General features: G+C 42.9%; 2 protein-coding genes across 2 annotated transcripts in view; one reads left to right on the top strand and one right to left on the bottom strand.

Annotated features, from left to right (window-relative positions):
• The window catches only part of LOC139376666 (mitochondrial glutamate carrier 1-like), a 273,532-nt gene that overhangs the window by 105,695 nt on the left and 141,318 nt on the right, over positions 1-26,519 (bottom strand). The window lies entirely within an intron of this gene.
• LOC139376660 (von Willebrand factor) overlaps positions 1-26,519 on the top strand; it is a 228,581-nt gene that overhangs the window by 194,934 nt on the left and 7,128 nt on the right. Inside the window, exons 46-53 of the mRNA XM_071119496.1 lie at positions 622-738; positions 5,807-5,990; positions 6,224-6,264; positions 7,225-7,341; positions 16,355-16,453; positions 17,106-17,234; positions 25,902-25,941; positions 26,157-26,254. Of these exons, the coding sequence (XP_070975597.1) occupies positions 622-738; positions 5,807-5,990; positions 6,224-6,264; positions 7,225-7,341; positions 16,355-16,453; positions 17,106-17,234; positions 25,902-25,941; positions 26,157-26,254 (825 nt within the window). The remainder of the gene's footprint in view (positions 1-621; positions 739-5,806; positions 5,991-6,223; positions 6,265-7,224; positions 7,342-16,354; positions 16,454-17,105; positions 17,235-25,901; positions 25,942-26,156; positions 26,255-26,519) is intronic.

Here is a 26,519-nt window from a genome sequence, read left to right as displayed (position 1 = left end):
TATAAACACTATACATTACACACACTAGACACATTATACATTACACACACTATACTTTACACACTTTCATCTGGTACTTCCTGTATATAGCCCCACATTGAGCTGGTACTTCCTGTATATAGCTCCATATTGATCTGGAACTACCTGTATATAGCTCCACATTGATCTGGAACTGCTACTTCCTGTATATAGATCCACATTGATCTGGTACATCCTGTATATAGATCCACATTGATCTGGAACTTCCTGTACATAGCTCCACGTTTATCTGGTACTGGTACTCACTGTATATAGATCCACATTGATCTGGTACTTCCTGTATATAGCTCCACATTGATCTGGTACTGGTACTTCCTGTATATAGCTCCACATTGATCTGGAACTTCCTGTATATAGCTCCACATTGATCTGGAACTTCCTGTATATAGCTTCACATTGATCTGGACCTTCCTGTATATAGCTCCATTCTTGTGTATTGTATTTTATTTGTCTTGTATTATTTTTAATCTCTGCATTGTTAGGAAAGGCTAGTTAACAAGTATTTCATGGTAAAGTCTACACCAGTTGTGTTTAGTGCATGTGACAAATAAAATGACTTATTTGATTTGTGTGTGTGTGTAGGGCTCAGTGTACCAGCGGTCAGACAGTGAGTGTTGTGGGAGCTGCAGGAAGACCAGCTGTGTGGAGACAGATGGACAGATACCTGGAGACTCACAGACAGACGGACGACTCAGAACGGTCAATCAATCAATCACATTTATTTATAAAGTCCTTTTCACATCAGCATACAGTGCCTTGCAAAAGTATTCACCCCCTTGGCGTTTTTCCTATTGTGTTGTATTACAACCTGTAATTTAAATTGATTCTATTTGGATTTCATGTAATGGACATACACAAAATAGTCCAAATTGGTGAAGTGAAAAAAAGAACATGAAACATCTAAAAAAAAAGTAAAAAATAAAAGTGGTGCGTGCATATGTATTCACGCCCTTTGCTATGAAGATCTCGTGCAACCAATTACCTTCAGAAGTGACATAATTAGTTAAATAAAGTCCACCTGTGTGCAATCTAAGTGTCACATGATCTGTCACATGATCTCAGTATATATATACCTGTTCTGAAAGGCCCCAGGGTCTCCAACACCACCAAACAAGAGAAGTACAGATGAGGGATGGGTTATAAAAAAAATATCTGAAATGGAAAGATTATGGCACCACAACAAACCTGCCAAGAGCGGGCCGCTCACCAAAACTCACAGACCAGGCAAGGAGGGCATTAACAGAGAGGCAACAAAGAAACCAAAGATAACCCTGAAGGAGCAGCAAAGCTCCACAGCGGAGATTGGAGTATCTGTCCATAGGACCACTTTAAGCCGTACACTCCACAGAGCTGGGCATTACGGAAGAGTGGCCAGAAAAAAAGCCATTGCTTATTAAATACAAAAAATATGCAAACATGTTTGGTGTTCGCCAAAAGGTATGTGGGAGACTCCCCAAACATATGGAATAAGGTACAGATGGTCAGATGAGACTAAAATTGAGCTTTTTGGCCATCAAGGAAAACGCTATGTCTGGCGCCAACCCAACACCTCTCATCACCCTGAGAACATCTTCCCCACAGTGAAGCATGGTGGTCGCAGCATCATGCTGAGGGGATGTTTTTCATCTGCGGGGACTGAGAAACTGGTCAGAATTTATGGAATGATGGACGGCGCTAAATACAGGGAAATTCTTGAAGGAAACCTGTTTCAGTCTTCCAGAGATTTAAGCTGGGACAGAGGTTCAAACAGTAGGTCTGGTAGAGAGATAGGGTCAAACAGTAGGTCTGGTAGAGAGATATATTGTCAAACAGCAGGTCCTGTAGAGAGAGACAGGGTCAAACAGCAGGTCTGGTAGAGAGAGACAGGGTCAAACAGTAGGTCTGGTAGAGAGATATATTGTCAAACAGTAGGTCCTGTAGAGAGAGACAGGGTCAAACAGTAGGTCCTGTAGAGAGATATATTGTCAAACAGTAGGTCTGGTAGAGAGATATATTGTCAAACAGTAGGTTTGGTAGAGAGATATATTGTCAAACAGCAGGTCTGGTAGAGAGAGACAGGGTCAAACAGTAGGTCCTGTAGAGAGATATATTGTCAAACAGTAGGTCCTGTAGAGAGAGACAGGGTCAAACAGTAGGTCCTGTAGAGAGATATATTGTCAAACAGTACGTCTTGTAGAGAGAGACAGGGTCTAACAGCAGGTCTGGTAGAGAGATATATTGTCAAACAGAAGGTCCTGTAGAGAGAGACAGGGTCAAACAGCAGGTCTGGTAGAGAGACAGGGTCAAACTACAGGACCGGTAAAGAGAGACAGGGTCAAACATCAGGTCTGGTACAGAGAGACAGGGTCAAACAACGGGTCCAGTAGAGAGAGACAGGGTCAAACAGCAGGTCCAGTAGACAGAGATATTGTCAAACAGCAGGTCTGGTAGAGAGAGACAGGGTCAAACAGCAGGTCCTGTAGAGAGATATATTGTCAAACAGTAGGTCTGGTAGAGACACAGGGTCAAAAAAATAGGTGCCATAGAGAGAAACAGGGTCATACAGCAGGTGCAGTAGAGAGAGACAGGGTCAAACAACGGGTCCAGTAGAGAGAGACAGGGTCAAACAGCAGGTCCATAGAGAGAGATATTCTCAAACAGCAGGTCTGGTAGAGAGAGACAGGGTCAAACAGCAGGTCCGGTAGAGAGAGACAGGGTCAAACAGCAGGTCCAGTAGAGAGAGACAGGGTCAAACAGCAGGTCCAGTAGAGAGAGACAGGGTCAAACAACGGGTCCAGTAGAGAGAGACAGGGTCAAACAGCAGGTCCATAGAGAGAGATATTCTAAAGAAGCAGGTATGGTAGAGAGAGACAGGGTCAAACAGCAGGTCCGGTAGAGAGAGACAGGGTCAAACAGCAGGTCCAGTAGAGAGAGACAGGGTCAAACAGCAGGTCCAGTAGAGAGAGACCGGGTCAAACAGCAGGTCTGGTAGAGAGAGACAGGGTCAAACAACAGGTCTGGTAGAGAGAGACAGGGTCAAACAGCAGGTCCAGTAGAGAGAGACAAGGGTCAAACAGCAGTTCCTGTAGAGAGAGACAGGGTCAAACAGCAGGTCCAGTAGAGAGAAACAGGGTCAAACTGCAGGTCCAGTAGAAAGATATATTGTCAAACAGTAGGTCTGGTAGAGAGATATATTGTCAAACAGCAGGTCCTGTAGAGAGAGACAGGGTCAAACAGCAGGTCTGGTAGAGAGACAGGGTCAAACTACAGGACCGGTAAAGAGAGACAGGGTCAAACATCAGGTCTGGTACAGAGAGACAGGGTCAAACAACGGGTCCAGTAGAGAGAGACAGGGTCAAACAGCAGGTCCAGTAGAGAGAGATATTGTCAAACAGCAGGTCTGGTAGAGAGAGACAGGGTCAAACAGCAGGTCCTGTAGAGAGATATATTGTCAAACAGTAGGTCTGGTAGAGACACAGGGTCAAAAAAATAGGTGCCATAGAGAGAAACAGGGTCATACAGCAGGTGCAGTAGAGAGAGACAGGGTCAAACAACGGGTCCAGTAGAGAGAGACAGGGTCAAACAGCAGGTCCATAGAGAGAGATATTCTCAAACAGCAGGTCTGGTAGAGAGAGACAGGGTCAAACAGCAGGTCCGGTAGAGAGAGACAGGGTCAAACAGCAGGTCCAGTAGAGAGAGACAGGGTCAAACAGCAGGTCCAGTAGAGAGAGACAGGGTCAAACAACGGGTCCAGTAGAGAGAGACAGGGTCAAACAGCAGGTCCATAGAGAGAGATATTCTAAAGAAGCAGGTATGGTAGAGAGAGACAGGGTCAAACAGCAGGTCCGGTAGAGAGAGACAGGGTCAAACAGCAGGTCCAGTAGAGAGAGACAGGGTCAAACAGCAGGTCCAGTAGACAGAGACCAGGTCAAACAGCAGGTCTGGTAGAGAGAGACAGGGTCAAACAACAGGTCTGGAAGAGAGAGACAGGGTCAAACAGTATGTCTGGTAGAGAGAGACAGGGTCAAACAACAGGTCTGGTACAGAGAGACAGGGTCAAACAACAGGTCTGGTAGAGAGAGACAGGGTCAAACAGCAGGTCCAGTAGAGAGAGACAAGGGTCAAACAGCAGTTCCTGTAGAGAGAGACAGGGTCAAACAGCAGGTCCAGTAGAGAGAAACAGGGTCAAACTGCAGGTCCAGTAGAAAGATATATTTTCAAACAGTAGGTCTGGTAGAGAGATATGTTGTCAAACAGCAGGTCTGGTAGAGAGAGACAGGGTCAAACAGCAGGTCCAGTAGAGAGAGACAGGGTCAAACAGCAGGTCCAGTAGACAGAGACCAGGTCAAACAGCAGGTCTGGTAGAGAGAGACAGGGTCAAACAACAGGTCTGGAAGAGAGAGACAGGGTCAAACAGTATGTCTGGTAGAGAGAGACAGGGTCAAACAACAGGTCTGGTACAGAGAGACAGGGTCAAACAACAGGTCTGGTAGAGAGAGACAGGGTCAAACAGCAGGTCCAGTAGAGAGAGACAAGGGTCAAACAGCAGTTCCTGTAGAGAGAGACAGGGTCAAACAGCAGGTCCAGTAGAGAGAAACAGGGTCAAACTGCAGGTCCAGTAGAAAGATATATTTTCAAACAGTAGGTCTGGTAGAGAGATATGTTGTCAAACAGCAGGTCTGGTAGAGAGAGACAGGGTCCAACAGCAGGTCTGGTAGAGAGATATATTGTCAAACAGTAGGTCTGGTAGAGAGAGACAGGGTCAAACAACAGGTCCGGTAGAGAGAGACACAGTTAAACAGCAGATCCTGTAGATAGAGACAGGGTCAAACAGCAGGTCCAGTAGAGAGAGACAGGGTCAAACAGCAGGTCCAGTAGAGAGAGACGCAGTTAAACAGCAGGTCCTGTAGATAAAGACAGGGTCAAACAGCAGGTCCAGTAGAGAGAGACAGGGTCAAACAGCAGGTGCAGTAAAGAGAGAAACGGTCAAACAGCAGGTCCGGTAGAGAGAGACAGGGTCAAACAGCAGGTCCGGTAGAGAGAGACAGGGTCAAACAGCAGGTCCTGTAGAGAGAGACAGGGTCAAACAGCAGGTCCTGTAGAGAGAGACAGGGTCAAACAGCAGGTCCAGTAGAGAGAGAGACAGGGTCAAACAGCAGGTGCAGTAGAGAGAGACAGGGTCAAACAGTAGGTCCTGTAGAGAGAGACAGGGTCAAACATCAGGTCCAGTAGAGAGAGACAGGGTCAAACAGCAGGTCCAGTAGAGAGAGACAGGGTCAAACAGCAGGTCCTGTAGAGAGAGGCAGGGTCAAACAGTAGGTCCTGTAGAGAGAGACAGGGTCAAACAGCAGGTCCTGTAGAGAGATACAGGGTCAAACAGCAGGTCCTGTAGAGAGAGACAGGGTCAAACAGCAGGTCCTGTAGAGAGAGACAGTGTCAAACAGCAGGTCCTGTAGAGAGAGACAGGGTCAAACAGCAGGTCCAGTAGAGAGAGACAGGGTCAAATAGTAGGTCCTGTAGAGAGAGACGGGGTCAAACAACAGGTCTGGTAGAGAGAGACAGGGTCAAGCAGCAGGTCCTGTAGAGAGACAGGGTCAAACAGTAGGTCCGGTACAGAGACAGGGTCAAACAGCAGGTCCTGTAGATATAGACAGGGTCGAACAGCAAGTCCTGTAGAGAGAGATATTGTCAAACAGCAGGTCCTGGAGATGGTACCAGCTCTACATGGTGGATTTGTGTGTGTGTGTGTGTTTGATATTTTGGGTGTGTTGTGTTTCTGTCTCTCTAGTTGGGGGAGGTGTGGCGGTCTGCGAAGGATGTGTGTGTGGAGCGTCAGTGTGTGTTGGTGGGAGAACGAGAGGTTTTCATCACTCACTCCAACGTCAGCTGTCCATCAGTAGACCCCACCTCTTGTCCCCTGGGAAGCGAGCTACGCTGTGACACCACCGACTGCTGCCCACGCTGCCACTGTGGTACACACACAGTCCATTCTGCAGTTTCAATGTTAAACCAGAAGAGGCATCTATTTAGCTACAAACAGCAGAACAGAACACATTTATTTTAGAGCTATTTAAACAGACAAGTATTCACTCCCTTTTCTCAATTTCTGTTCACTGATCTACGATGTGCTCCAGTGTATTAAACATGAATCAACTGAGACGCCTTGACTGAATAACACCAGAACTATATGTCTCTTTATCTGCAGCTCCTCAAGACGCCTGTGTCCTCAACCACACTGTGATAGGAGTAGGACAACACACACACACACACACACACACACACACACACACACACATAACAAACAAACACATTTCACACACACACACACACATATCACACACACACACATATCACACACACACACACACACATATCACACACACACACACACACGTATCACACACACACACACGTATCACACACACATACACGTATCACACAAACATATACATATCACACACACACACATATCACACACACACACATATCACACACACACACACACGTATCACACACACATACATATCCCACACACACATACACACATATCACACACACACATATCACACACACATACACACATATTACACACACATACACACATATCACACACACACACACACACTCTCACACACACATATCACACACATACATATCACACACACATACACACACATTTCACACACACACATATCACATACACATATCACACACACACACATCACACATATCACACACACACACACACACACACACATACACGTATCACACACACATATCACACACACACACATACGTATCACACACACATACACGTATCACACAAACATATACGTATCACACACACACACATATCACACACACACACACATATATATCACACACACACACACACGTATCACACACACATACACGTATCACACAAACACATACATATCACACAAACACATACATATCACACAAACACATACATATCACACACACACACACATATCACACACACGTACACACATATCACACACACGTACACACATATCTCACACACACACACACACACACACACACACACACACACACACACACACACACACACACACACACACACACACACACACACACACACACACACACACACACACACACACACACACACACACACGTCACACACAGACTTACTCAAATTCATACACATGTATGTTTGTGTAGGCGGAGGAGAGTCTGATGGTGGATCTCTGTACTCACTGCACGTGTTCAGTGGAGGAAGGAGCCGTTAGAAGATACAAGCTGTCCTGTCGACGCATCAGCTGTCCTACCTGCCCTGAGGTAACACACCTTCATCACCACCTTACTTGCTTATGGCAGTTCATAGTTGCCGTATGTAATGTTGCTTCCCGGGTTATGGAAAGGATATGGCTACCGCTCTCAGGCGCGATGCCATTGCAGGTGAATGTGAAGTCCAATCCGGGAGCTGTATGTTCTTCCACAGCTAGGACATGTTAGGGACTGAATCTGGAGAATGATTCTGGAGATTGAATCTGGAGATTGATTCTGGAGATTGAATCTGGAGATTGATTCTGGAGATTGAATCTGGAGATTGATTCTGGAGATTGAATCTGGAGAATGAATCTGGAGAATGAATCTGGAGAATGAATCTGGAGATTGAATCGGGAGATTGAATCGGGAGATTGAATCGGGAGATTGAATCTGGAGAATGAATCTGGAGATTGAATCTGGAGATTGAATCTGGAGAATGAATCTGGAGATTGAATCTGGAGATTGAATCTGGAGATTGAATCGGGAGATTGAATCGGGAGATTGAATCTGGAGAATATGTAGAAGTATGGTGCGGTGAGGCCTGTGCTGGCATAACACATCTCTATGGTGGGTAGGTTGTGATTCCAGGTGGTTAACTCCGTTACATAGCAAGCTCCAAAATGAACGCTCAGCTGCCTCGAGGTCCCCAGGTTTCATGTGACACTTCCAGCCTGTCACTTTGAGATGGTCTTCTGCCATAGAGGACATGTCGTGGTAGGTGGGGCATCCTGATCACATGGCCCACCAAGCGCAGTTGTCGACCTGTCTCCTAACTAGGGTTAGGGTTAACAGAGGATGGGTTAGGGTTAACTGAGGATGGGTTAGGGTTAACAGAGGATGGGTTAGGGTTAACTGAGGACGGGTTAGGGTTAATGGAGGATGGGTTAGGGTTAATGGAGGATGGGTTAGGGTTAATGGAGGATGGGTTAGGGTTAGGGTTAACTGAGGATGGGTTAGGGTTAATGGAGGATGGGTTAGGGTTAGGGTTAACGGAGGATGGGTTAGGGTTAATGGAGGATGAGTTAAGGTTAACAGAGGATGGGTTAGGGTTAACTGAGGATGGGTTAGGGTTAGGGTTAACTGAGGATGGGTTAGGGTTAACAGAGGATGGGTTAGGGTTAATGGAGGATGGGTTAGGGTTAATGGAGGAAGGGTTAGGGTTAATGGAGGATGGGTTAGGGTTAATGGAGGATGGGTTAGGGTTAGGGTTAACGGAGGATGGGTTAGTGTTAATGGAGGATGGGTTAAGGTTAACAGAGGATGGGTTAGGGTTAACTGAGGATGGGTTAGGGTTAGGGTTAATGGAGGATGGGTTATTTTTTTATTTTTTTTATTTCACCTTTATTTAACCAGGTAGGCAAGTTGAGAACAAGTTCTCATTTACAATTGCGACCTGGCCAAGATAAAGCAAAGCAGTTCGATACATACAACGACACAGAGTTACACATGGAGTAAAACAAACATACAGTCAATAGTACAGTATAAACAAGTCTATATAGGATGTGAGTCATGGTCATGGTGGCAAAGTAAATCAATATAACAAATAAAACACTGGAATGGTAGATTTGCAATGGAAGAATGTGCAAAGTAGAAATACAAATAATGGGGTGCAAAGGAGCAAAATAAATAAATAAATTAAATACAGTAGGGAAAGAGGTAGTTGTTTGGGCTAAATTATAGGTGGGCTATGTACAGGTGCAGTAATCTGTGAGCTGCTCTGACAGTTGGTGCTTAAAGCTAGTGAGGGAGATAAGTGTTTCCAGTTTCAGCGATTTTTGTAGTTCGTTCCAGTCATTGGCAGCAGAGAACTGGAAGGAAAGAAGGCCAAAGAAAGAATTGGTGTTGGGGGTGACTAGAGAGATATACCTGCTGGAGCGTGTGCTACAGGTGGGAGATGCTATGGTGACCAGCGAGCTGAGATAAGGGGGGACTTTACCTAGCAGGGTCTTGTAGATGACATGGAGCCAGTGGGTTTGGCGACGAGTATGAAGCGAGGGCCAGCCAACGAGAGCGTACAGGTCGCAATGGTGGGTAGTATATGGGGCTTTGGTGACAAAACGGATTGCACTGTGATAGACTGCATCCAATTTGTTGAGTAGGGTATTGGAGGCTATTTTGTAAATGACATCGCCAAAGTCGAGGATTGGTAGGATGGTCAGTTTTACAAGGGTATGTTTGGCAGCATGAGTGAAGGATGCTTTTTTGCGAAATAGGAAGCCAATTTTAGATTTAACTTTGGATTGGAGATGTTTGATATTGGTCTGGAAGGAGAGTTTACAGTCTAACCAGACACCTAAGTATTTGTAGTTGTCCACGTATTCTAAGTCAGAGCCGTCCAGAGTAGTGATGTTGGACAGGCGGGTAGGTGCAGGTAGCGATCGGTTGAAGAGCATGCATTTAGTTTTACTTGCATTTAAGAGCAATTGGAGGCCACGGAAGGAGAGTTGTATGGCTTTGAAGCTTGCCTGGAGGGTTGTTAACACAGTGCTTAAAGAAGGGCCAGAAGTATACAGAAGGGGGTCGTCTGCGTAGAGGTGGATCAGAGACTCACCAGCAGCAAGAGCGACCTCATTGATATATACAGAGAAGGGAGTCGGTCCAAGAATTGAACCCTGTGGCACCCCCATAGAGACTGCCAGAGGTCCGGACAGCAGACCCTCCGATTTGACACACTGAACTCTTTCAGAGAAGTAGTTGGTGAACCAGGCGAGGCAATAATTTGAGATTAGGGTTAGCAGAGGATGGGTTAGGGTTAACGGAGGATGGGTTAGGGTTAGGGTTAATGGAGGATGGGTTAGGGTTAGCAGAGGGTGGGTTAGGGTAAGGGTTAACTGAGGATGGGTTAGGGTTAGGGTTAATGGAGGATGGGTTAGGGTTAACTGAGGATGGGTTAGGGTTAATGGAGGATGGGTTAGGGTTAGCAGAGGATGGGTTAGGGTTAGCAGAGGATGGGTTAGGGTTAGCAGAGGATGGGTTAGGGTTAGCAGAGGATGGGCTAGTGTTAGGGTTAACGGAGGATGGGTTAGGGTTAACAGAGGATGGGTTAGGGTTAACAGAGGATGGGTTAGGGTTAAGAGAGGATGGGTTAGGGTTAGGGTTAACAGAGGATGGGCTAGGGTTAGGGTTAACAGAGGATGGGCTAGTGTTAGGGTTAATGGAGGATGGGTTAGGGTTAATGGAGGATGGGTTAGGGTTAGGGTTAACAGAGGATGGGCTAGGGTTAGGGTTAACAGAGGATGGGTTGATGACCTCAGTTTTCTGGGTGTTTCCTGTAGGCCAATGGAAAACTATAATACAGAGAATGCTGCATCACTGCAGGAGCTCGTGAATGTTGCGGAAAGTTATTTTTTCTTCACCTTTATTTCTCCAGGTAGGCCAGTTGAGAACAAGTTCTAAATTACAACTGCAGCAGGGCCAAGATAAAGCAAAGAAGTGACACACAAACAACAACACAGAGTTACACATGGAATAAACAAACGTACAGTCAATAACACAATAGAAAAAGTATATAAAGGCAATAATTGGGCCGTAGTGGCGAAGTAATTGCAATTTAGCAATTAAACACTAGAGTGATAGATGTGCAGAAGATGAATGTGCAAGTAGAGATAGAGGTGCAAAGGAGGAAAAAAAACAATATGGGGATGAGGTAGTTGGATGGGCTATGTACAGGTGGACTATGTAAAGGTGCAATGATCTGTGAGCTGCTCTGACAGCTGATGCTTAAAGTTAGTGAGGGAGATATGAGTATCCAGCTTCAGTGATTTTTGCAATTCGTTCCAGTCATTGGCAGCAGAGAACTGTAAGGAAAGGCGGTGACCAGTGAGCTGAGATAAGGCAGAGCTTTACCTAGCAAAGACTTATGGATAACCTGGAGCCAATGGGTTTGGCAACGAATATGAAGTGAGGGCCAGCCAACAAGAGCATACAGGTTGTGTGGTGGGTAGTATATGGGGCTTTGGTGACAAAATGGTGGCACTGCATCCAATTTGCTGAGTAGAGTGTTGGAGGCTATTTTGTAAATGACATTGATGAGGTCAAGTGCTGGATGCTTTGTTGCGAAATAGGAAGCTGATTCTAGATTTAACTTTGGATTGGAGATGCTTAATGTGAGTCAACACAAAAATGGCGCCGGAAGAAATGGCAGCAGTTTCACCAACCAATTGTGCTACTCTGTGTTTTTTTAGCATTATATTTAACTTATTTTGTACATAATGTTTCTGCAACCGTATCTTACGGCAAAAAAAGAGCTTGGATTAGACAAAGAGCTTCTGGATATCAGGACAGCGATCACTGACCTCGAATTAGACAAAGAGCTTCTGGATATCAGGACAGCGATCACTGACCTTGGATTAGACAAAGATTTTTTCTACAACAAAGACAACACACAAGACATTCTCCAAGCACCCCACAGGACCGACATCCCCAGTATTTGCAAGAGGAAGCGACGCAGGTACAGAGGACAAAGAGCCGGATGCCTGGTCAGGACCCGTCAAAGGCGACTGGGAAAGCTGCCGTTACCAAAAATACTACTCGTGCAATCATTGGACAAGGTACGATCACGAATATCCTACCAGCGGGACATCAAAAACTGTAATATCCTATGTTTCATAGAATCATGGCTGAATGACGACATGAATATTCAGCTAGTGAAATATACGCTGCACCGGCAAGATAGAACAGCACACGAGGGGGGGGGGGGGGGGGGCGGCGATCTGTGCATATTTGGTAACAACAGATTGCAGGCCACACTACTTGCCTAGAGAGTTTTCAGCTATACTTTTTGTGGCTGTTTATTTACCACCACAGACAGATGAGGGAACTAAGACCGCACTCAGTCAGCTGTATAAGGAAATAAGCAAACAGGAAACCATTCACCCAGAGGCTGTGGCCTAGTGGCCGAAGAAATCCTCGTGGCCGGAGACGTTAATGCCTGTACTCTACACAAAGCTCTCATTCGCCCTCTATTTGGTAAATCTGACCACAACTCTATCCTCCTGATTCCTGCTTACTAGCAAAAATAAAAGAATGAAGCCCCAGTGATTCGGTCTATAAAAAAGTGGTCAGATGAAGCAGATGCTAAACTATGGAGCACGTCGTCCCCACAGTGACTGTACGTACATACCCCAACCACACACCATGGATAACAGGCAACATTCGCACTGAGCTAAAGGGTAGAGCTGCCGCTTTCAAGATGCGAGACTCTAACCCAGAAGCTTACAAGAAATCCTGCTATGCCCTGCAACGAACCATCAAACAGGCAAAGCGTCAATACAGGGTTAAGATTGAATCATACTACACCGGCTCCGACGCTCGTCTTAGGTGGCGGGGCTTGCAAACTATTACAGACTACAAAGTGAAGCACAGCTGCGAGCTGCCCAGTGACATGAGCCTACCAGACAAGCTAAATCCCTTCTATGCTCACTTCGAGGCAAGCAACACTGAGGCATGCATGAGAGGATCAGCTGTTCCGGACGACTGTGTTCACGCTTTCCGTAGCCGACGTGAGTAAGAACTTTAAACCGGTCAAAATTCGCAAGGCTGCGGGGCCAGATGGATTACCAGGACGTGTGCTCTGGGCATGTGCTGACCAACTGGCAGGTGTCTTCACTGACATTTTCAACATGTCCCTGATTGAGTCTGTAATACCAACATGTTTCAAGCAGACTACCATAGTCCCTGTGCCTAAGAACACAAAGGCAACCTGCCTAAATGACTACAGACCTGTAACACTCACGTTGAAAGGTTGGTAATGGCTCACATCAACATCATTATCCCAGAAACCCTAGACCCACTCCAATTTGCATACCGCCCAAACAGATCCACAGATGATGTTATCTCTATTGCACTCCGCACTGCCCTTTCCTAACTGAACAAAAGGAACACTTATGTAAGAATGCTATTCATTGACAACAGCTCAGCGTTCAACACCATAGTACCCTCAAAGCTCATTACCAAGCTAAGGATCCTGGGACTGAACACCTCCCTCTGCAACTGGGTCCTGGACTTCCTGACGGGCCGCCCCCAGGTGGTGAGGGTAGGTAGCAACACATCTGCCACGCTAATCCTCAACACTGGAGCTTCACTCACGACTGCATGGCCAGGCACGACTCCAACACCATAACTTAGTTTGCAGATGACACAACAGTGGTAGCCCTGATCACAGACAACGACGAGACAGCCTATAGGGAGGAGGTCAGAGAACTGTCCGTGTAGTGCCAGAATAACAACCTATCCCTCAACGTAGTATCCATCACCCTCTACCTTCTTATGGTGGTATAGGTGTGTAGCCAGGCAAGTAACCATCACCCTCTGCCTTCTTCTGGTGGTAAAGCTGTGGAGCCAGTCTCGTAACCTTGGAAAGATAGCTTTTGCAGTAGCTTTGCTTGATCTACTCGTTAAAGGGCTTTGTACATATCAGCAAGTAACCAAGGCTTATACAATTTTAAAACATTACAATATATTAACATATTTCACAACACACCACTACCACATATCTACAGTACTAAATCCATGTGTATGTGTGTGTATAGTGCGTATGTTATCGTGTGGGTGTGTGTGCATGCATGTGTCTGTTTCTATGTTTGTGTTGCTTCCCAGTCCCCTCTGTTCCATAAGGTGTTTTTTAACTGTTTTTTTAATCACATTTTACTGCTGCATCAGTTACCTGATGTGGAATAGAGTTCCATGTAGTCATGGCTCTATGTAGTACTGTGTGCCTCTCATAGTCTGTTCTGGACTTGGAGACTGTAAAGAGACCTCTGGAGGCATGTCTTGTGGGATATGCATGGGTGTCTGAGTTGTGTGCCAGTAGTTTAGATAGACAGCTCGTTGTATTCAACATGTCAATACCTCTTATAAAAACAAGTAGTGATGACGTTTGAGCCAGGAGACATTGACATGCATATTATTAATATTATCTCTCTGTGTGCATCCAAGGACCAGACTTGCTGCCCTGTTCTGAGCCAATTGCAATTTTCCTAAGTCCTTTTTTCTGGCAACCATCATCACTAAGACCATCATCACTAACACCATCATCATCACCACCATCATCGCCATCATCACCAAATCATCAAAATGTATTTATGTAGCCCTTTGTACATCAGCTGATATCTCAAAGTGCTGTACAGAAACCCAGCCTAAAACCCCAAACAGCAAGCAATGCAGGTGTAGAAGCACAGAGGCTAGGAAATACTCCCTGGAAAGGCCAAAACCTAGGAAGAAACCTAGAGAGGAACCAGGCTATGTGGGGTGGCCAGTCCTTTTCTGGTTGTGCCGGGTGGAGATTATAACAGAACATGGCCAAGATGTTCAAATGCTCATAAATGACCAGCATGGTCGAATAATAATAATCACAGGCAGTTGAAACTGGAGCAGCAGCATTGCCAGGTGGACTGGGGACAGCAAGGAGTCATCATGTCAGGTAGTCCTGAGGCATGGTCCTAGGGCTCAGGTCCTCCGAGAGAGAGAAAGAAAGAGAGAAAGAGAGAATTAGAGAGAGCATACTTAAATTCACACAGGACACCGGATAGGACAGGAGAAGTACTCCAGATATAACAAACTGACCCTAGCCCCCTGACACATAAACTACTGCAGCATAAATACTGGAGGCTGAGACAGGATGGGTCATCATCATCACCACCATCATCACCATCATCATCACTAACATCATCATCACCATCATCACCATCATCACCATAATCACTAACACCATCATCACTAACACCATCATCGTCACCATCACTGTTACGCACGCCTCTATGAAGAGGGAACGCAACACCCTGCTACAACTAAACTCTCTGTGAAGTGAAAAAGGTATGGACTGTAGGTGCGAGTAAGGATGACAACAGGCAGAATGCGGTACCGTTTACAAGGACTTTATTCCTTTACACGGTAATATGGGGAAAAGGGGCTGGATGGAACCAAAGCAAAGAAAGTAAATCTCAAAGCCCCCCCTCTCCTATCTTACCTGCCTACCCACTACTAAAATACAGGGGGTGGTCCGCCCAGGTCTTACCTAGTGTGCCTAGACAATGAATATACTACGGATATATGTATGCCCGCGGGCCTCTTGCCTAAGCACTCCCTAGGTGCCTTCCCCTTCCCCCCTGGGAACAAATGAAACAGGAGAACAAATAATTTCTCAAACAAACTAAGAAACAAAGGACATCAAATAAGCTCTATCTGAGCAACAAACTCACAGAACATACCAACTGCTACCAACAACTAACATAGTAAATTATCCACAGCCATCAGCCTCCTCTCTCAGCAATGACCTCCCTCACATTCAATCTCTCTGCAATGACCTCCCAGCAATGACCCCCAGCAAAAATCTATCTCCAGCAAAATCTCTCTCCTGAACAGAACACTGGCTTTATATATAGCTTCAGAAGGAATAGGTAATTGAAGACAGCTGCGTCTTGACGAGGGGGCGGGGTCAGCTCTCCAATTAGCCATGGAGTCGACCAATCAGCTGCTTGAGGGATTTCAGGAAGCCATTTCCTGAAATAAACACATGCAAATACACAAACTACAACACATAAACTGGGGAACGTAACAATCACTAACACCATCATCATCATCACCATCATCACTAACACCATCATCATCACCACCATCATCACCACCATCATCACCACCATCATCACCATAATCACTAACACTATCATCATCACCATCATCACTAACACCATCATCATCATCATCACCACCATCATCACCATCATCACCACCATCACCATCATCACCATAATCACTAACACCATCATCACCATCATCACTAACACCACCATCCTCACCATCATCACCATCATCACTAACACCACCATCATCATCATCATCATCACCATCACTAAGTCCATCATCATCATCACCATCATCATCACCACCATCACCACCATCATCATCATCATCACCACCATCATCATGTTTCACACCTCTCCACTCTAGCTGTCTGCGGTGAGCATTCTGGAACAAAATGGCCTTTGTAACATCACTTTAAGAGATGTGTGCATGTGTGCTGCAGGGCTATACTCTAGAAGAAGTGCCAGAGTCGTGTTGTGGTCGCTGTGTTGCCACTGCCTGCACCATCCAACGACCTGACGGACACTTCATCACTGTCAAGGTTAGACACACACACACACACACACACACACACACACACACACACACACACACACACACACACACACACACACACACACACACACACACACACACACACACACACACACACACACACACTCAACTCAACTCAACTCAACTCAACTTTACTTAAACTCTAACCCCCTGTCTCTAACCCTACAGGTCAACAGTAGTCTAAATGAAGGCTGTAGTCAATGCTCCTGTGGTGTCAACAGTAAACTAGCTCTACTCTAACCCCCTGTCTCTAACCCTACAGGTCAACAGTAGTCTAAATGAAGGCTGTAGTCAATACTCCTGTGGTGTCAACAGTAAACTAGCTCTACTCTAACCCCCTGTCTCTAACCCTACAGGTCAACAGTAGTCTAAATGAAGGCTGTAGTCAATACTCCTGTGGTGTCAACAGTAAACTAGCTCTACTCTAACCCCCTGTCTCTAACCCTACAGGTCAACAGTAGTCTAAATGAAGGCTGTAGTCAATACTCCTGTGGTGTCAACAGTAAACTAGCTCTACTCTAACCCCCTGTCTCTAACCCTACAGGTCAACAGTAGTCTAAATGAAGGCTGTAGTCAATGCTCCTGTGGTGTCAACAGTAAACTAGCTCTACTCTAACCCCCTGTCTCTAACCCTACAGGTCAACAGTAGTCTAAATGAAGGCTGTAGTCAATACTCCTGTGGTGTCAACGGTAAAGGAGATCTGGTTCTCCAGACCAGAGTGACCACCTGCCCTCCTCTCGACCGCCAACTCTGTCTGGACCAGGGGGTATGGCTATAACACAACACTATAACCACAACACAACCACAACACAACCATTAAGCGTCATCACAACACAATAACCACAACACAACTACAGTATAACACAACCATTAAGCGTCATCACAACACTATAACCACAACACAACTACAGTACAACACAACCATTAACCCTCATCACAACACATCCAACCCCAACACTAATCCTTGATACAGTACTATAACCACAATACCACCACCAAACAACACTATGCTTTGAGCACATTGCACCACGGGAGGGTCACGGAATGAGTCCAAATCAAAGTGTGGCAAAACGGAGTACAGAGGACACTTCTCGGGTGCGTACTCCATTTGTTCATATTTTGAAGCATGCGTCGATGCAAGCTTCATCTGAAAGCATGCACAGAAATATCACGCAACCATGTAAAAAAAGACGCAACATTTCTTGAAAACAATGGTGGCTGGAATTAAACTGAAGCGACAGAAAACACACTTCGGAATGAGAAGTTGTCGAATCACTTATCGTATGTTGCCTGACATCAATAGTTTTTCTTGATGCATTAATAAATACATGCAGTGTTAATATTGTCATGGTTACCTGCCTAAAATAATCAGTGTGTCTAGATCACAAGCCCATAGTAAGTCAATAGGGATTACTGGCTATGTAAAGTTGTATGTGTTCTCCACACTCTACTCCTCCAGAGAACGTCCTGGGAGAAGGCACTCAGAGCATGATAGGGTAGAACACGGTAGTATACATGTTGAGAAACTCCCTATGACTACCTAAACCTAAGTCTAACCCTAATATAAGACAACAATACAACACAACCTACTGTACATCCAACCACAACACTAACCCTCAATACAACATGACAACCACACCACTAACCCTAAATACAACATAACACAACCCACATCCAACCACAACACTAACCATCAATACAACATAACACAACCCACATCCAACCACACCACTAACCATCAATACAACATAACACAACCCACATCCAACCACACCACTAACCATCAATACAACATAACACAACCCACATCCAACCACACCACTAACCATCAATACAACATAACACAACCCACATCCAACCACACCACTAACCATCAATACAACATAACACAACCCACATCCAACCACACCACTAACCATCAATACAACATAACACAACCCACATCCAACCACACCACTAACCATCAATACAACATAACACAACCCACATCCAACCACACCACTAACCATCAATACAACATAACACAACCCACATCCAACCACACCACTAACCATCAATACAACATAACACAACCCACATCCAACCACACCACTAACCATCAATACAACATAACACAACCCACATCCAACCACACCACTAACCATCAATACAACATAACACAACCCACATCCAACCACACCACTAACCATCAATACAACATAACACAACCCACATCCAACCACACCACTAACCATCAATACAACATAACACAACCCACATCCAACCACACCACTAACCATCAATACAACATAACACAACCCACATCCAACCACACCACTAACCATCAATACAACATAACACAACCCACATCCAACCACACCACTAACCATCAATACAACATAACACAACCCACATCCAACCACAACACTAACCATCAATACAACATAACACAACCCACATCCAACCACAACACTAACCATCAATACAACATAACACAACCCACATCCAACCACACCACACTAACCATCAATACAACATAACACAACCCACATCCAACCACACCACTAACCATCAATACAACATAACACAACCCACATCCAACCACACCACTAACCATCAATACAACATAACACAACCCACATCCAACCACACCACTAACCATCAATACAACATAACACAACCCACATCCAACCACACCACTAACCATCAATACAACATAACACAACCCACATCCAACCACACCACTAACCATCAATACAACATAACACAACCCACATCCAACCACACCACTAACCATCAATACAACATAACACAACCCACATCCAACCACACCACTAACCATCAATACAACATAACACAACCCACATCCAACCACACCACTAACCATCAATACAACATAACACAACCCACATCCAACCACACCACTAACCATCAATACAACATAACACAACCCACATCCAACCACAACACTAACCATCAATACAACATAACACAACCCACATCCAACCACACCACTAACCATCAATACAACATAACACAACCCACATCCAACCACACCACTAACCATCAATACAACATAACACAACCCACATCCAACCACACCACTAACCATCAATACAACATAACACAACCCACATCCAACCACACCACTAACCATCAATACAACATAACACAACCCACATCCAACCACACCACTAACCATCAATACAACATAACACAACCCACATCCAACCACACCACTAACCATCAATACAACATAACACAACCCACATCCAACCACACCACTAACCATCAATACAACATAACACAACCCACATCCAACCACACCACTAACCATCAATACAACATAACACAACCCACATCCAACCACACCACTAACCATCAATACAACATAACACAACCCACATCCAACCACACCACTAACCATCAATACAACATAACACAACCCACATCCAACCACAACACTAACCATCAATACAACATAACACAACCCACATCCAACCACAACACTAACCATCAATACAACATAACACAACCCACATCCAACCACACCACTAACCATCAATACAACATAACACAACCCACATCCAACCACACCACTAACCATCAATACAACATAACACAACCCACATCCAACCACAACACTAACCATCAATACAACATAACACAACCCACATCCAACCACACCACTAACCATCAATACAACATAACACAACCCACATCCAACCACACCACTAACCATCAATACAACATAACACAACCCACATCCAACCACAACACTAACCATCAATACAACATAACACAACCCACATCCAACCACAACACTAACCATCAATACAACATAACACAACCCACATCCAACCACACCACTAACCATCAATACAACATAACACAACCCACATCCAACCACACCACTAACCATCAATACAACATAACACAACCCACATCCAACCACAACACTAACCATCAATACAACATAACACAACCCACATCCAACCACACCACTAACCATCAATACAACATAACACAACCCACATCCAACCACAACACTAACCATCAATACAACATAACACAACCCACATCCAACCACACCACTAACCATCAATACAACATAACACAACCCACATCCAACCACAACACTAACCATCAATACAACATAACACAACCCACATCCAACCACACCACTAACCATCAATACAACATAACACAACCCACATCCAACCACACCACTAACCATCAATACAACATAACACAACCCACATCCAACCACACCACTAACCATCAATACAACATAACACAACCCACATCCAACCACAACACTAACCATCAATACAACATAACACAACCCACATCCAACCACACCACTAACCATCAATACAACATAACACAACCCACATCCAACCACACCACTAACCATCAATACAACATAACACAACCCACATCCAACCACACCACTAACCATCAATACAACATAACACAACCCACATCCAACCACAACACTAACCCTAAATACAACATAACACAACCCACATCCAACCACACCACTAACCATCAATACAACATAACACAACCCACATCCAACCACAACACTAACCATCAATACAACATAACACAACCCACATCCAACCACACCACTAACCATCAATACAACATAACACAACCCACATCCAACCACACCACTAACCATAAATACAACATAACACAACCCACATCCAACCACACCACTAACCATCAATACAACATAACACAACCCACATCCAACCACACCACTAACCATCAATACAACATAACACAACCCACATCCAACCACACCACTAACCATCAATACAACATAACACAACCCACATCCAACCACACCACTAACCATCAATACAACATAACACAACCCACATCCAACCACACCACTAACCATCAATACAACATAACACAACCCACATCCAACCACACCACTAACCATCAATACAACATAACACAACCCACATCCAACCACACCACTAACCATCAATACAACATAACACAACCCACATCCAACCACACCACTAACCATCAATACAACATAACACAACCCACATCCAACCACACCACTAACCATCAATACAACATAACACAACCCACATCCAACCACACCACTAACCATCAATACAACATAACACAACCCACATCCAACCACACCACTAACCATCAATACAACATAACACAACCCACATCCAACCACACCACTAACCATCAATACAACATAACACAACCCACATCCAACCACACCACTAACCATCAATACAACATAACACAACCCACATCCAACCACACCACTAACCATCAATACAACATAACACAACCCACATCCAACCACACCACTAACCATCAATACAACATAACACAACCCACATCCAACCACACCACTAACCATCAATACAACATAACACAACCCACATCCAACCACAACACTAACCATCAATACAACATAACACAACCCACATCCAACCACACCACTAACCATCAATACAACATAACACAACCCACATCCAACCACAACACTAACCATCAATACAACATAACACAACCCACATCCAACCACAACACTAACCATCAATACAACATAACACAACCCACATCCAACCACACCACTAACCCTAAATACAACATAACACAACCCACATCCAACCACAACACTAACCATCAATACAACATAACACAACCCACATCCAACCACAACACTAACCATCAATACAACATAACACAACCCACATCCAACCACACCACTAACCCTAAATACAACATAACACAACCCACATCCAACCACACCACTAACCATCAATACAACATAACACAACCCACATCCAACCACACCACTAACCCTAAATACAACATAACACAACCCACATCCAACCACAACACTACCACATTTTACACATTACAGCACAACATACACTACATGTCCAAAAGTATGCGGACAAATTAGTAGATTCAGCTATTTCAGGCACACAGGTTGCTGACAGGTGTATAACATTGAGCACACCGCTATGCAATCTCCATAGACAAACATTGGTAGTAAAATGGCCTTACTGTAGAGCTCAGTGACTTTCAACGTGACACCGTCATAAGATGCCACCTTCCCAACAAGTCAGTTTGTAAAATTTCTGCCCCGCAAAAGCTTCCCAGGTAAAATGTAAGTGTTGTTATTGTGAAGTGTAAATGTCTGGGAGCAACAATGTCTTAGCCGCGAAGTTGTAGACCACACAAGCTCACAGAATGGGACTGCCGAGTGCTGAAAAATCATCTGTCCTCGGTTGCAACACTCACCACCGAGTTCCAAACTGCCTCTGGAAGCAACGTCAGCATAAGAACTGTTTGTCGGGATCTTCATGAAATGGGTTTCCATGGTCAAGCAGCCACACACAAGCCTAAGATCACCATGCGTAATGCCAAGTTTCGGCTGGAGTGGTATAAAGCTTGGTGCCATTCGACTCAGTGGAAACGTGTTCTCTGGAGTGATGAATCACACTTCACCATCTGGCAGTCCAACAGACAAATCTGGGTTTGGCGGATGACTGGAAAACCCTACCTGCCCCAGTGCATAGTGCCAACTGTAAAGTTTGGTGGAGGGGGAATAATGGTCTGGGGCAATCTTTCATGTTTCGGGCTAGGCCCCTTAATTCCAGTGAAGGGGTATCTTATCACTACAGCATACACTGACATTCTAGACAATTCTTTGATTCCAACTTTGTGGGAACAGTTTGGCCCTTTCCTGTTTTAGCTTGACAATGCCCCCGTGCATACAGAAATGATTTGTTGACATGTGTTTAATATTATATGTCTGTTGTGTTTTATATGATATGTATGATATGTCTCTGTAGTGTTTTATATGATATGTATGATATGTCTCTGTTGTGTTTTATATGATATGTATGATATGTCTCTGTTGTGTTTTATATTATGTGATATGTATGATATGTCTCTGTTGTGTTTTATATGATATGATATGTATTATGTGTCTCTGTTGTGTTTTATATTATGTGATATATATGATATGTCTCTGTTGTTTTTTATATTACGTGATATGTCTCTGTTGTGTTTTATATTATGTGATATGTATGATATGTCTCTGTTGTTTTTTATATGATATGTATGATATGTCTGTTGTGTTTTATATGATATGTATGATATGTCTGTTGTGTTTTATATGATATGTATGATATGTCTCTGTTGTGTTTTATATGATATGTATGATATGTCTCTGTTGTGTTTTATATGATATGTATTATATGTCTCTGTTGTGTTTTATATTATGTGATATGTATGATATGTCTCTCTTGTGTTTTATATTATGTGATATGTCTCTGTCGTGTTTTATATTATGTGATATGTCTCTGTTCTGTTTTATATGATATGCATGATATGTCTCTGTTGTGTTTTATATGATATGTATGATATGTCTCTGTTGTGTTTTATATGATATGTATGATATGTCTCTGTTGTGCTTTAAATTATATGATATATATGATATGTCTCTGTTGTGTTTTATATTATGTGATATGTATGATATGTCTCTGTTGTGTTTTATATGATACGTATGATATGTCTCTGTTGTGTTTTATATGATACGTATGATATGTCTCTGTTGTGTTTTATGTGATATGTATGATATGTCTCTGTTGTGTTTTATATTATATGTATGATATGTCTCTGTTGTGTTTTATATGATATGTATGATATGTCTCTGTTGTGTTTTATATTATATGTATGATATGTCTCTGTTGTGTTTTATATTATATGATATGCATGATATGTCTCTGTTGTGTTTTATATTATGTGATATGTATGATATGTCTCTGTTGTGTTTTATGTGATATCTATGATATGTCTCTGTTGTGTTTTATATGAAATGTATGATATGGCTCTGTTGTGTTTTATATGATATGTATGATATGTCTCTGTTGTGTTTTATATTATGTGATTTGTATGATATGTCTCTGTTGTGTTTTATATTATATGATATATATGATATGTTTCTGTTGTGTTTTATATTATATGATATATATGATATGTCTCTGTGTTTTATATGATATGCATGATATGTCTCTGTTGTGTTTTATATTATGTGATATGCATGATATGTGTCTGTTGTTTTTTATATTATTTGATATGTCTCTGTAGTGTTTTATAATATATGATATGTGTGATATGTCTCCATTGTGTTTTATTTGATTTGTGAGATATGTCTCTGTTGTGTTTTATATTATGTGATATGCATGATATCTCTCTGTTGTGTTTTATATGATATGTATGATATGTCTCTGTTGTGTTTTATATTATATAATATGTATGATATGTCTCTGTTGTGTTTTATATTATATAATATTTATGATATGTCTCTGTTGTGTTTTATATGATATGTATGATACGTCTCTGTTGTGTTTTACATTAAATGATATATATGATATGTCTCTGTTGTGTTTTATATAATATCTATGATATGTCTCTGTTGTGTTTTATATGATATGTATGATATGGCTCTGTTGTGTTTTATATTATGTCATTTGTATGATATGTCTCTGTTGTGTTTTATATTATATGATATATATGATATGTTTCTGTTGTGTTTTATATATGATATATATGATATGTCTCTGTGTTTATATGATATGTATGATATGTCTCTGTTGTGTTTTATATTATGTGATATGTATGATATGTCTCTGTTGTTTTTTATATTATGTGATATGTCTCTGTAGTGTTTTATAATATATGATATGTGTGATATGTCTCTTTTGTGTTTTATATGATTTGTGTGATATGTCTCTGTTGTGTTTTATATGATGTGTATGATATGTCTCTGTTGTGTTTTATATTATGTGATATGCATGATATGTCTCTGTTGTGTTTTATATGATATGTATGATGTCTCTGTTGTGTTTTATATGATATGTATGATATGTCTCTGTTGTGTTTTATATTATATGATATGTATGATATGTCTCTGTTGTGTTTTATATTATATAATATGTATGATATGTTTCTGTTGTGTTTTATATGATATGTATGATACGTCTCTGTTGTGTTTTACATTATGTGATATGTATGATATGTCTCTGTTTTTTTTAAATATTATGTGATATGTCTCTGCTGTGTTTTATATGATATGTATTATATGTCTCTGTTGTGTTTTATATTATGTGATATGTATGATATGTCTCTGTTGTGTTTTATATGATATGTATGATATGTCTCTGTTGTGTTTAATTTATGTGATATGTATGATATGTCTCTGTTGTGTTTTATATGATATGTCTCTGTTGTGTTTTATATTATGTGATATGTATGATATGTCTCTGTTGTGTTTTATATGATATGTATGATTTGTCTCTGTTGTGTTTTATATGATATGTATGATATGTCTCTGTTGTGTTTTATATGATGTGATATGTATGATATGTCTAACTGTCTCTATGTTCAGGGGAAGATCAGCCAGATAGGAACCAGCTGCTGTGAGATGTGTGAGTATCATCTTCAGGTTGTTCGTGTCTGGACTTTGCGTTTGTGTCCTTATTGTGTGTGTGTGTGTGTGTGTGTGTGTGCGTGTGTGTGTGTGTGTGTGTGTGTGTGTGTGTGTGTGTCGGTACTGAGTGTGTGTGTGTGTGTGTGTGTGTGTGTGTGTCGGTACTGAGTGTGTGTGTATCTGTAGGTACTGAGTGTGTGTGTGTATCTGTAGGTACAGAGCCAGAGTGTAGGAAGACAGTGGGAACACTCAACTACATCAAAGTGGACGACTGCCAGTCACAACAACAGATAGAACTACACTACTGTGAGGTGAGAACACACACAGTTATTTAGCAGTCCCACTCTTAAACACACAATACATGTTTTGGGCAACCAATCAGAACATTTTGATGGATAGCAACAGTCAACAAAACGTATAGTTTTTATTTTAAAAAACATTTTTTTATGGCTAAATAATTTGAAAGTGCATCAGGGGTATCTACTTATAACTGATAGCTGAAATATTGAGACTGTTGAAGTGTTTTTCAAATCCAAAATGTTGCTATTGCTGGTTAGCAAGCTATCATTGAACACG

This window comes from Oncorhynchus clarkii, chromosome 2, assembly GCF_045791955.1.
Source record: "Oncorhynchus clarkii lewisi isolate Uvic-CL-2024 chromosome 2, UVic_Ocla_1.0, whole genome shotgun sequence".
Classification (NCBI taxonomy): domain Eukaryota; kingdom Metazoa; phylum Chordata; class Actinopteri; order Salmoniformes; family Salmonidae; genus Oncorhynchus; species Oncorhynchus clarkii.
This window is presented reverse-complemented; position numbering and strand designations above follow the sequence as displayed.